The sequence below is a fragment of the Engraulis encrasicolus genome, chromosome 5 (genome assembly GCF_034702125.1).
Source record: "Engraulis encrasicolus isolate BLACKSEA-1 chromosome 5, IST_EnEncr_1.0, whole genome shotgun sequence".
NCBI classification, from domain to species: Eukaryota; Metazoa; Chordata; class Actinopteri; order Clupeiformes; family Engraulidae; genus Engraulis; species Engraulis encrasicolus.
Genome location: NC_085861.1, coordinates 34,110,148 through 34,124,204, shown reverse-complemented (window position 1 = coordinate 34,124,204; position 14,057 = coordinate 34,110,148). Strand labels below are relative to the sequence as shown.

The window sequence follows — 14,057 nt, the reverse complement described above, 5'->3', positions numbered from 1 at the left end:
TATCTCGTCCTATCAGATAAAGCAAAATTTAGCGACAGACTATTGTATAATTTTGTGTGAAGCTGTATTACATTTTATTTAGTATAAAACATTACAAGTAATGGAAATCCAGTACTGTGTACCTGATGCCATTCCATTCTCTGTGTACGCTCACAATAGCAATGTTTCTTCTTTGAGTGCTTGGTGTGAAATTGTGCATGAAGCCTCACTCACCTGTCTTTATGTCTTTATGTCACTGGCAGCGGAACATGGAGACCACAGTTCTAAGACGGCACCAGGGTACCTCAGCAAGGCGCAGTTCATTCCAGAACAGAATGAGGAATTTCTCTCCAAAGTAGAAGCCCTACACCCTCAACATAGGTACGTATGACCGCTCATTCACACTGCAAGCACGGGGAGTAGGCCAAACCTGCCCGGATGTATCCACGATCAGTCCAAAATGGTTAGAAAACATGAAAACCGAAAAACCTTTTTAGTGTGATTCAGCGTGCGTTTCAGCGTGCGTTAAGTGTGCGTGGACGTGCACATGTATGCGCATGCTATGAACGGGCTCCCATTGGAATGTATGGGCTGGGACAGGATGCTTACTCTCGCGGATAGGACACGCATACAGACCGTCCAGTGTGAGAAAGACATCTGAACAGCCTGTGAACCTCTCGCGCTCGCGCTGCCCCCATCCTCGTCCCTGTCCCTGAGAACCTTGTATGTGAATGGACCATGATGTGTATACTCTCCGTAGACCAGGACTTCCAGAAGAGACACTCAGTCTCAATGGGACAAACCTGGCTAAAAAGGAGCACACACACAAACACACACACGCACACACATGAACATGCACGCATGCACACTGACACAATGATGCATGGCATAAATATACACTTGTATAATGCCTATTTGTAGAATCACTGCATACTGTATAGTGTGTTCTTTTGTGTCTTAACTGTAGGGGTCTAAGCCAGTGTGAAGCAGAGCTTTGTTTCCTCAACACAGCCAGGACACTAGAACTCTACGGCGTGGAGCTGCACGTTGCTAAGGTAACACGTCACCACTGCACCTGATGCATCAGTATTAGACCCCAGGGAGCTGAGGAAGCTGTTTTCTGCTCTGGCACGATGTACAACACTAATTCAAAAAGTGTTAGGTGCGCGAACATCCCAAATAACAATTGTTGCGTGTGCAGGTAGTAAAGGAACACATAAGGGAAAAAAAGAAATAACTCTAAAAAGAGTTTTGGAGGGACACTTGTTAAATCGTGAATAAAAACGAAATACTATCATTTTTTGATAGTAGAAATCGCAATACCTAGTCTCCATAAATATCCTTCCAAAACAGCAAGCCGATATGTTCTCTTTGCGCTATTCTGTTGAGTTGAGTGTTTTGAAAACGATCTAGTATAGTGTTTTATCCGCAAATGTAGAAAGTGTTCGATCTCATTTGGAACTGACATAATAATGTATGGCGCAAATGGGTAGTCTACTATTTCAAGAACAAGGGTAGCCCCTTAATGCACTCCGTACGTCCAGTGGCATGTTGTAATAGTAATTGAAATGTAACTACCATAGCACTACAATACTATGACACAACACAGGCCCTTTAGTAATGCAGTACGACTTGGTCATTACCATACTGGGAACAACAAATTTATAAAGCCGTGTCTTAAAGGGTTAAGAGAGAAACCTGGTTACGTTAACATACAGTTGGTGGTAAAAGATAGTCCACAGGTGTCATTTGGCTAAGAAAATGAAGACTCCAGATTTGCCACCTCCTCAAGGTTAATTTAACATGGTTTTCTACTTAGCCATGTTCATGGAATATTATCCCCGATTTCTATATGCTCCTCGTTTCAGGACGTAAGTCCACCCTATGGGTTGTAAATGACAGGATTTTGTGTAGTGTTTTGTATTTAGTATAGTGTTTTATTCACAATTTACCAAGTAATTCATCTCGTATGGAATTGAGAGATTAATCTAGGGTGATTAAACGTAATGGAGGTGGTGGCAAAGCTGGTTTCTATGCTCCTCATTTCAGGACGTAAACAAATCCACCCTATGGGTTGGCATCGCCTCGGGAGGAGTCGCTCTCTTCTGCAACCTCGTCTGCACCAGCTTCTTTCCCTGGTAAGTCACGACTCCTCTCCCCTGAGTAGGGAACTTTCCAATTGTGTGTGTGTGCGTGTGTGTGTGTGGAATGGTAAACAAGGTAAGCCTAATGTGTATGCTTATTTTGTTTGCCAGGATCAACATCATCAAGATTTCCTTCAAAAGGAAAAGGCTGTGCATACATCTCAGGAGAAAACATGTATGTCTGAAGAACTATTTTCCCCAGTCTTTATGTGTTTAAGCACAGCACATTCGGTAGTATTTATGAGCAGATTTTGCTCTCTGCATGTTGTGTGCACGTGTGCACGTGTGTGTGTGTGTGTGTGTGTATGTCTGTGTGTGTACTGTGTGTGTGTGTATATGTGCTTAGGGAGAGGTGGGCGAGCAGGTGGTATCTGTCTGCATGCTGAGTTCTCGTAACTGCAAGGCCCTGTGGAGGTCATGTGTGGACCATCACACATTCTACCAGCACAGGAACACACACACAGCACCCACCACCAGGTACTCTATGGAATATTTACTGTACGCAAGAAAGACGTCCATGCCTGTATCTGAATTGAGTGTGTCTTGAGTGTTTTGACTTGATGTGTGCTTGCTTGTAATGTTTTGCGCACTGATGTATGCGTCTGAAACCTGAGTTGGATACATCTACAAGTTGGTGAAATATGAATCATATGTGCTCTCTCTGTCTCTGTCTCTCTCTCTGTCTGTCTGTCTCTCTCTCTGTCTGTCTGTCTCTCTATCCCTCTGTCTGTCTGTCTCTCTATCCCTCTGTCTGTCGGTCTCTCTGTCTCTGTCTCTGTCTCTGTCTCTCTCTCTCTCTCTCTCTCTCTCTCTCTCTCTCTCTCTCTCTCTCTCTCTCTCTCTCTCTCTCTCTCTGTGTGTGTGTGAAGACCATTATACCGTAGGCTTGTGAGGGGAAAGCTATGGGACTCAGCATTGAAGTCAGGCTCAAGTGAACACCTGGAGACGCAGAGCCTCCCCTCCAGATCACCCCCAGGCACCCCCACTTGGTATGGCAGGCATTCTCACCCCTCAGAGGCAGATCTTCTTAGGGGCTGTCTACACATACCCGGTTATTTTGATAAACAAAGACCTTTCCCTTCATTTGTGCCTTTTATTTACACATAAGCTGAGTTTTTTTCCCTCTGAAAACGAATCTTCCTTAAAACAGTGGAAAAGTGGACATTTAAAAAAAAAAAAAAACTCTGGTTAGCGTTTGTATATAAACGGAGAAAACAACAGAAACTTGAATGGCGCTCTCCTTGCCACGCTCAGCCTTAACGTATTTATGACGGCTCTCATTAGCATATTTATTCAGATTTGCCGATGGGGTGAATGAAGATATTTTGATGAACGTAGGGAAGAAACTGTTCATCAAAATACCTGGGTGTGTATAAAAGGCACCTTAGAGTGTGTATTCAGAACGAGAGTGATGAGAGCAACACATTGGGCACGTTTACATGATGTTTTTAATTCCGAATTAATAATTCAGAATTAAATAGTTCCACCGAGTTTACATTTACACTTTGATTGAATTCCGTGTAAGGCCAGTAGAGCTTCTTCTTGGTGTGCGTTCAGACTGAGAGTGACTAGAGCGACGACATGGACTGGGTGTAACCAATTGGAGCATGAAGATTTACTGAGATCAGACCTATTGAAATGTATGGGGAAACCCTCTGATGGTGAAATCTTCTGATGTGCTCAAGTCATATCATTTCAAATGTATGTTGTAACATTCTTCCTTTTGGTCGCCCTTATTTATGCTCTGACCTCTGATTCACTCACCTCATCTACTGTATTCTCAGCTGCCTGTTCACATGAAGAGCTTCTTCTCTCTCCCCTTATGAATGTCCTAGACCTAGATCTGTGTTGTGTGTATCATGTTTGCATGATGCTTCTGTGCTATTACTACCATGGTTTGCTAATACTCTAACTATGTGAAAATAGCTTTAGATCGTATAATTTCTGTCTGTAGTTTTCCTGTAATATCTCGAATATGATCAAAATGCTATAATTTTGTAGCATGCTAATAGTCTGTCCAAAAGCAGCTATCTGTTATCAGTTATCTGTTTCTGTCTAATTCAATTCTAATGTATTTGATGCGACTCATTCAATTCAATTCTATTCCATTCCAAATAAGATGGACTACTGTGCTCTAATCCACTCCCCTTGTGTGTGTGCGTCCTAAACCTGCACCTCTTTACTCTGTCTGTGGTACTCTTGACTTTAAAGGCGGAGTCCGCGAATGAGACACGATGTCCACAAGCCCCGGCCATCATCTGTTGACAATCTGACGGGGGAACCGAGTGACGGAACAGAGAGTGAGGAAGTCTTTTACACATACAGGTACATGGCATTGTTTGTTCCATTGCATGTTGACGTAATGAAGTGATGTATGAATACATGCTTTTAGGCGGCTTGATTAGTTATTTAAGCTGTGTCTTTTGTTTGTCATGGCAAAGGAAAGTTCAAGAGGATAACAGCTCAAGACACCTCTCCGCAGAAGAAGATGATTCTCGCCACCGCACCGCCGAAGAGGATGATTCTCCCTGGGACAAGGTGTGTGCGCGTGTGCGTGTGTGTACATGTGAGTGTTTGTGGGCATATTGCTGCCATATCGTGTTGGTTGTATTGCATGAAACATGATATGACAAAATCTAAAACAACAGAGTTGTACACAGTAAAGAAAAATGTGTTAATTCAACACTTGGAGAGTCAATTTAACATGTTCTAGCATGTTTTGGGTCCCAGAGTACTCTTTAAGGTTTGAATTAACACTGCATTTGTTACTGTGTACGTCAGACACATACGGTACAAGGTGGTCTTATTTTTGTGTGTGGTTGTGGGAAGGTGTGCTCAAGTGCGAGAGTGAAAGAACATCTATCATCAATATAATACACTATGTGATATTATATGGGACAATGTGATATGATCTGATAATACAATACAATACAATACAATACAATACAATACAATACAATACAATACAACCTGTATTTATATAGCGCAATATCACAACTAAAGTTGTCTAAAAGTGCTTTCAAAATACACATACACACATATACACTTTCCCACATTCACACACCAGCCCTGGAGGCTGCCGCACGGCGCCAATTGTCAGGGGTTCATGTGAGAAGGTGCATTACACACACACACACACACACACACACACACACACACACACACACACACACACACACACACACACACACACACACACACACACTTTCCCGCATTCACACACCAGCTCTGCCGCACAGGGGTTCGTGTGAGAAAGTGCAGCATACACATGTGCACACACGCACGCATTCACACACACGATACAATAACAATATCCCTAGAGAAAGATGATACTGGAAGTGTCCGTAACATAGCCTAGTTTCATAACATCAAGACCTAGCCTACTCGCACAGGAAGACTGCAAGTCTTAATTTTACTTATCTGAAAGGTGTTATATCCATAGGAGTCTTTCATGGTATCTCTAGACACATGCAGCAGTGCATAGATTTTTGACAATAAAGTACGCTTTGACTTAGAGCAGTGGTACCCAACCTTTTTCTTCGGGGACCCATGTTTTTATCATTGTAAGCTTTGGTGACCCAACTGCGCGAGCACCTGCACGAGAGGGAGTCACTCTGTTTCCTGCGAAAACTCATTTTTGTCATTTTATTCCTCAATTAGTCTTCGGTCAAATATAAAATAAATGTTAAATGTAACACTGACATTTTGTTGCTTCTATGCATATATTAGTTAAATGCTTTGTCATTTATTCAACATGGGCATATATGGTATTTAAAATTAAACCCCTTAAAATCAAGAGGGCATCGCGACCCCCTGTGGATCTTTGGCGACCCATAGGTTGGGTCCCGACCCATAGCTTGGGAACCACTGACTTAGACAACTACACTTTGACTAATACTGATTTATTACTAGGCAAGCATACACACAGACATGACATCTTTTGCCGCTGGTGTTGTGTTGGTGTTGTGTTGGTCACGGAGCAGGTTGCCATCTCTGCTTGCTTTTGAGTAATCTCTGATCCCGTTTTGTAGGGTATTGTGATAGATGGCGACCTGGTGTTGGTGAGAATAAGTCCTGACCCCGATGGCAAATTTGGCTTCAATGTCAAGGTGAGTAAATGCAGTATAGCCACTTTATAAATGAAAATCTCCAATAGAGCTTTCATTAAGCAACATGCTAATTAAATGGTACATGCTGACTACTGACTGATTATACTTAGACTAATATGACTAATAAGATGAGCGCTGTGCACTGTTTTGTTGCCAAAGTTGAACAAACATGAACATTTTTCTGACTGGTGTAGCCCAAAGCAGTTGCACCACACGTCTGAAAGCGCCCTGTAGCTACCCATTGACTGGATGTACCGGTGTGAGTTTTGTGCTCTGACTGGTTAGCATTGTTGTTTTCCAGGGAGGTGTGGATCAGAAGATGCCTCTGGTCATCTCCCACGTCAACCCGGAATCTCCGGTAGGTGGTGCATTGTGACAATGTATACCAGAGCCGCTGGTGTATACTGTTGAGGGACTGAAGTGTATAATGACATTACAGTGCTCCTCACACCTATCAACACAGCCAACTTGGTCATTTTGTAAAAGAAAAAAATTTTGCAAAATTATTTTCTTATGTGATGCCACCGTACAGCACACACCCAGGTCTGATCAGCCTGTGGTGGGCCAACCTGTATGAGAGTGTTTTGTGTGAAATGGCCGAAACACCCAATGATGCAGGGTACACTACTGACGATGTGTTGCGATGGTGGCATCACATGGCCATCACTAAACCCCACTCCACCATCACCTGTTATGAACATGAAGGGACTTTAACACCTAGTCCTATAATGAAGTCAGTAGGGTAGGGTTTGGTCTGGGCACAGTTTAGCATTCTGTAGTTTGCTTATAATGAGAGATAATGGATGCCTGGGATTGAGTGAGTGAATGTGCCCTCATCTTGCTGTATGCAAACATGTTTCTGTTTTTAACTTGTGTATCATACATCTACAGTAGTTTGTTAGTGTGTCTACGCTTGTTAGAGTCAATGGCCCTCATTTATCAAGCTAGCGTACGATGAAAAGCATGCGTACGTAATGCGTACGTTCTTTTCTGTGACATATTGGCATTTATCAAATCTCATTGTAAAGCGCAGGAAAGATGAAACCGGTACGACAGGTCTCGGACGGTGTACACAGTTTTCAAGTTGGACTTGAAATGACTATGATCGCCAACTTTAGCAGCAGTTGTTAAATAAACGGCCTAGATCATTACAAAACATTTTTAAACATTATATTTTGGCTATAAACCAACTCCTTTTCCCGTTTGAACTGGTGCATTCTCGCAGGGAGTGCTGCGTTAATTTGACATGGGTCAACAACTGCAAGAGACTAGTAATTTGTGAGTTGAGATGTTTGAATAATTATGCAATAATCAGCCGCCTACATTGGAACACAAGCTTCAGTGGTGAGATCAAAGGGACTAGCGGCGTTATGCCTCTTGGTCGCAGGTGGGTACACGGACTAGGTAGCCTAGGCCATGAATGAGGCCCCCCGAGATGTTTCTTCCCCAGTACCAGGAGAGTGGGTCATGAGAAGTTGTCTTCCTGCATCGCATGGTGCCTCCCTGTGCAAATGCACGCAGTCCACATTCTTTTTTTTCATTTTTCATTTATCCTTAACTTATTTTTGGCTGATGGCTGACTTTCCACTCGCAATTTGGAGGCATTGGTACCCTAACAAGTGTGTCTGCACCATCCATTAATGACTGTACAGTACACATACATCCGATGGATGGCCAATACATTTAGCATCCATTTAGGTGGCAAAAAGGCTATTCTGTCATAGGACTGGACAAACATGTAGCGCAGGAGGAACGCATGTCAGTGGAGCATGGAATACCAATGGAATACCAATCCCCTCTCCCAAGAAATGATCCCTATTTCTTGGCCAGTTTCACATAGGACCCTTTGATCTTGACCTTGTTTCAATTCAAAGTTTTTTATTATCATTATCTTTCTGTAGTCAATCAAGCATTTCTTTAACCATCATCATTAAAAGGATTCGACCCCCTTCCATATGGACAAATGAAACGTTGTTGACTGCAGCTGTTAATTATTTCCACGTGTTAGTTTGTTGTCTATCTCGCTGTTGTGTCTAATTTCAAGCTGTCAATCAACCAGAAACGTGGACAGTTTAGCCGGTTTGCCTCTCTCAATGTCGCAGACTCAGGGGTGCTGTCTCCTTCCCGCCATTATAGATAAGGCGTGATTATTCTAATTACGATGGTTTTAAGACGCTGGATTTATCAACAGCCGCTTGCTCTTATGATGGGATTCGAGAGGTACGCATGTTTAGTAAATCTCAAGTGAGCCTTGTTGTACGACGAGATCTATGTGTACGCTCTTTTCTTTGATGGTTTCTACGCAAGTTTGATAAATGAGGGCCAATGAGTGGAAAACTAGAAAAAGTAATAATTGGTGGTCCTGGTCTAGCTTAGTGTGTGTGTGTGTGTGTGTGTGTGTGTGTGTGTGTGTGTGTGTGTGTGTGTGTGTGTGTGTGTGTGTGTGTGTGTGTGTGTGTGTGTGTGTGTGTGTGTGTGTGTGTGTCTGTGTCTGTGTCTGTGTCTGTGTCTGTGTGTGCGCGCCCCCACCCCTCTCAGGCGGCGTGCTGTACACCGGCGGTGTGTGTGGGGGATGAGCTGGTGTTGGTGAACGGGAGGGACGTGTCGGAGCACACACACCAGCAGGTGGTGATGTTCATCAGGGCCAGCAGAGAGACACACACCAACCACCTCACACTGCTGCTCAGACGCAGAGGTCAAATACATTGCACTACACTACACTACACTATACTACATTACATCACACTGCACTACACTATACTACATTACATCACATTGCACTACACTACACTATACTACATTACATCACACTGCACTACACTATACTACATTACATCACACTGCACTACACTATACTACATTACATCACATTGCACTACACTACACTACACTACACTACACTACATTACATCACACTGCACTACACTACACGACATTACATCACACTGCACTACACTATACAGCAGAGAGACACACACCAACCCCCTCACACGGCTGCTCAGACGCAGACGCAACACATTGCATAACATTTACAATATAGCATTACAATGCAGAGGTACAACACTACACTGCACAGCAGGGAGGGAGACACACAACCACCTCACACTGCTCCTCAGAGACTCAGCCTTACACTACACTACATTACAAACATATTTTGGTCCCATGTAAAGTCATTAAGGTATTGATTAATGTCTCGAGCAAGAGGCATTGTAATTAATCAACTTGCATCAATTTTAAGTGTGTGTAAACGTATTGGTTGGGGGTTGGGGGTTGGGGGCTGCGGCTGAGGCTTGTCTCAGGCACAGGTAAGGGGGGGCTTTAGGTTAAGATCAGCTGCACTTCAGTACACTACACCAGTGGTTCCCAACCTTTTTCTTCAGGGACCCATGTTTTTACCATTGTAAGCTTTGGTGACCCAGCTGCGCGAGTGTCTGCACGAGAGGGAGTCACGATACCCTCTGTTTTCTGTGAAAACTCATTTTAGTTATTTTATTCCTCAATTCGTCTTAGGTCAAATAGGCCTATAGAATAAATGTTTAATGTAACACTTACATTTTGTTGCTTCTATGCATATATATATGCATAAATGCTTTGTTATTCATTCAACATGGGCTATATATGGTACCCCTTAAAATCAGAAGGGCTTCGCGACCCCCTGCGGATCTCTGGTGACCCATAGGTTGGGTCCCGACCCATAGGTTGGGAACCACTGCACTACACTACACTATATTGCTTAACAGAGAGACTCACGACAACCATCTCACCCTGCTACTACGTCACACATAGGTATGCCAACCCGTCCATAAAGGCAACGCATATGTATGACAGCTAAGCCAGAATGTCAGCAAAAACATCTGCCAACTCAACAGTAGTGTGGGCAGCTGTGCCCTAATGGTTATGGAGTTGGTGTTGTGTTTGGAAGGTTGCCGGTAGAAATCCTGTACGGGTGAGATTGGGAAGAATGTGGGTGCTCCTCAGTACCCTGATGGCTGAAGTGCCCTTAAGGCAAGGCACATAACCTCACACTGCTCCAGGGATCTGTAACTAATTCCCTGTACCTAAATAACTTCAGTCACGTTGGGTAAAAGTGGCAGCTACGTAAGTGCAATGGAAAGTGTAATGGAATAATGTCAACTTGAACATGCTGTATGTCAACTCAGTCATATGACAACACAGACAAATGGTGTATCATCTCATAGTGTCAATTTAACCTCCATTTGTAAACGCTGTCCCCTCCTGTGCATCATTTGTACCAACGTTGCTATTCGTGTTACTTTTGCCATGGAAGTATTTGCACTTTGGCTAGAAAGAACATGTACTGTAACTTGTGTATGTGTTGTAAGTATTTCATATGCATCCATTGCTCATACTGTATGTGCTATGATGCTTCACTGTATTAATCATTTAGATTTGTATATCCCTGCATGCGTGCATGCTGTGGCTGTAGGTGTGTCTCTGCGGGCGGTCCCCTCCCTCCATATTGACCTTGGCGTGTCTCTGCTCGGGGAGATCCCTCAGCCGACCAATCAGGCGTCAGAGCAGCAGCAGCAGAGCCTGGAGGAGTCCATGACCAGGATGGAGAGGGGGATCCTGACGGGCACGCTACTCATGCAGTTTGAAGTAAGGAAATGCAACAATAACATGTATGGAATAGCGGCTGACGAGGTGTCTTGATATCAAGGGAAATAATGGACGAGGCGGCGCGTTCGCCAATTTCCCTTGATATCGGGACACCTCGAAGGCCGCTATTCCGCTTATCACCCGGTTACCAGCATTTAAGTATTAATTTATTAATATGTTGATCTAAGGCTTCGTGAGAAAGGAGATTAACCACTGCGCTTGGTACGTTGGTATGGGTACCACTTCCTAATCTAGTGAGACGCGCCTCTATCAGAGGCATGTAAGGACGCTCGCAAAACGTAGGGGCAACTTGAGAACCAAATGCGATAGAATTAACGACGGGGTCTTGGCCATAGCAACCTGCAGTTTAGAATTAGTAATAGGCGAGTACATTTAGGGTTTAACCCCAAAAAAATTGATACAAACGTTTTTTTATGGATTCTATTACTGTTGGACCTTCTAAATGACATACTAAAAATCTAGTCAAATCTGACTTTGGGAAATGAGTTATTTTCAACATGGCTACCATAGGCTTATTATAAGGGTTGAGAGACACTCCAGGTGAATAGGCCAAAAAAATTAGCTTGCCGATCTCACCATAAAACTTAATCCAGTGATTACTCACATATTTGTGAGAAAAAAATGTATTGCAAGTTTTCTGAAATGCTATGTTTTAATATGGTAATTTGAGTATATCTAGTTAAATATGCATTAAATTTAAAAATGCAAAAACTCAAAATCTGAAACAGCCAAGCTCAAAATTACTCTTTTATTTTGTTTCTAGTAAGCCAGAAGATATCTTCAGATGAGATTATGGACATCTCTTTTTGTTTTGTAGTAAATCTAAAAATCTTTGTGCAGACACAGCAGCTAGCATTTTTTTTCAAAACATGATCATGTAACATCTCTCTTAGATGTAAATAATTGAGTTTTATGTTTCTGAAGTTCTTCCAGACATTCTTTGAGTCTGGTGGTATCATTCTTAGCATGTATCATGGTAAGGTCAGCTGTCTTCAACTCATAGCCTCTCCACAGAGGTGTCCTAAGGGCTGGTGCTGGGACTCCTATTTGCCACGCACACCAGGTCACTGGGCCATGTTATCTGTTCTCACAGCTTCTCATACTACTGTTACACTGATGAAGCACAGTTATACCTGTACTTTGTGCCAGATGACTCCACGGTCTACGCACATATTTCCGCTTGCCTCTCTGAACTATCCACAAGTATGAAGGAATGCCACCTTTAGTTGAGCCTCGCTCAAACTGCACTGCTGGTGATCTCAGCCAGATATTTAGGTTGCCATGATATCGAACTCAATTTGGATTCTGCTACTGTTGCCTTAAATAAGGCCACAATAAATCTAGGTGTCATTGTTGACGACCATCTATAATTGTCTGACCACATAGTCTCAGTTTCCCAGCCATGTTGCTTCTCACTATTATACATAAAATCAGACTGTATCTGACCTGAATGACTCAACTTCTGATATTGTCCATCTGACCTGAACTACTGCAACTCCCTCCTGACTGGTCTTCCAGCTTGTGCAATAAGCCCTTTGCAAATGTCACTGCATGCCACTCCTCTTTTTCATGCCCTAATTGAATACAAGGCCCTGACCCTTGCCTATAAAGCTACAACAGGCCCTACTCTGGTTTACCTGAAAGCTATGCAAAGCCCTATGTCCTTTCAGGACATTGTCTGTCTCCAGTACCAACCATTTCACCTTGCCCTCCACTTACACATGTAGTGGCTCCTGTCTATTCAGTTCAGCTGCTGAAAGACCCAAAATACGTAGTGACACCATGATTCATCACTGATGATGTGCCCTGACAAACAGTACATGATATTACCATAGCAGTAGTGTCTTTATCCTCCCTAACAGCACTCCAACCAAACAGATCCTGAAAACATGTTAATTCATACCTATGTAATTATCATGTAATAACCCTAATTTTTAAAACTCTGATCTTGAAAATGACACCTTTCCTGAAGTTAGATTTTCCTAGATTTTTAGTATGTTAGTAAGGACAGCTGGATGTATTGAAATCAGTTGAAAAACCTTTTGTATCAATTTTTTTGGGGTTTGGTGCATTTTGGCCATAGATGTACTCGACTATAACGGCACTTCGCCAGAAAGTTAGAAAAGAAGCTAATTAGACGCCCTCACGCCCGCATGACATCATAAGTGTCCTGCACTTGGGGAATAAAGGACACCTGCTCAGCCAATCAGAAGACGTTCAGTCTGCTCACCAGGTGATAAGCATTTATGTAGCACAATATCATAACGATACAGTTGGCTCAAAGTGCTTTCAAATACACACATTCCCACACTGGCCCTGGAAGCTGTCTAGACGCTGCCAATCATCAGGGGTTCACGGGAGTGTGTGCGCACACATACAGACACAATAAAAATGATCACTAACTGTTTCATGACAGTTAAGTGACTGGCTGCTTACAGTTTCAACAGGGGTCAATCACAATAGGGCCTATTGTCTGTTCATGGGTCAAAGACGTCTTTGTCATTCAGTGTTACGGACACCTTCCGCCGACTGTAACTGCAAATAAAAACATGATTTTCAAATTGTTTCAAGTGAATGGATGACAGCCGAGGCTTTCATGAATTCCCTGTAACAATAAATAAATAAAAAGAGTCATGTTTTTTTACAGTTATAGTCAGCAGAAGACATCCGTTACACTGAATGACAATGCCATTTTGCACGTCTTTGACCCTCATGCAGTTTGAAGTAAGCGACTTAAATATTCAGAATGCAATGAGTAACCATACTCCATATAGTTATTGTGTTATAGGTGGGAATCACATTACTGACAGGGACCCTGCTGATGCAATTTGAAGCAAGGGAGAACTCGGGGAAGGGTACAGTGTGAGGGAGCAGAGCTGTCAAAAAGTGAATAACAATAATTCAGAAAGTAAAAACCCTCCCACATTTTCTTGTCAACAGTGAGAAGTGATTTCATCTAGTGGCTGATCTACCTGGCTTGACAATCAGCTGATTGTAAGATGCTTGGATGGCTCAAGATAATGGAAAAAAAGGAGGCGCACACAAGGCTTGTGTGAAAAAGTGTATTGAAGCCGAAATTAAACAACAGAAGTCTAAGGTTAACTGGAGAAACAGACGTTTCGGAGCTAGTCCATTCTAAATGTCTCCAATTGCTTTTTTTCCATTATCTTGAGTGATTACTACT

The 14,057-nt window shown here is 42.8% G+C and overlaps 1 protein-coding gene across 2 annotated transcripts in view; it reads left to right on the top strand.

Annotated features, from left to right (window-relative positions):
- Positions 1–14,057, top strand: part of ptpn3 (protein tyrosine phosphatase non-receptor type 3) — a 33,066-nt gene that overhangs the window by 6,824 nt on the left and 12,185 nt on the right. For both annotated transcript variants that reach the window (XM_063199182.1, XM_063199183.1), the window contains 12 exons: positions 243–360; positions 947–1,034; positions 2,029–2,117; positions 2,235–2,298; positions 2,470–2,600; positions 2,993–3,112; positions 4,335–4,448; positions 4,565–4,661; positions 6,155–6,232; positions 6,534–6,590; positions 8,771–8,927; positions 10,680–10,852. In XM_063199182.1, coding sequence (XP_063055252.1) covers positions 243–360; positions 947–1,034; positions 2,029–2,117; positions 2,235–2,298; positions 2,470–2,600; positions 2,993–3,112; positions 4,335–4,448; positions 4,565–4,661; positions 6,155–6,232; positions 6,534–6,590; positions 8,771–8,927; positions 10,680–10,852 — 1,286 coding nt within the window. The remainder of the gene's footprint in view (positions 1–242; positions 361–946; positions 1,035–2,028; positions 2,118–2,234; positions 2,299–2,469; positions 2,601–2,992; positions 3,113–4,334; positions 4,449–4,564; positions 4,662–6,154; positions 6,233–6,533; positions 6,591–8,770; positions 8,928–10,679; positions 10,853–14,057) is intronic.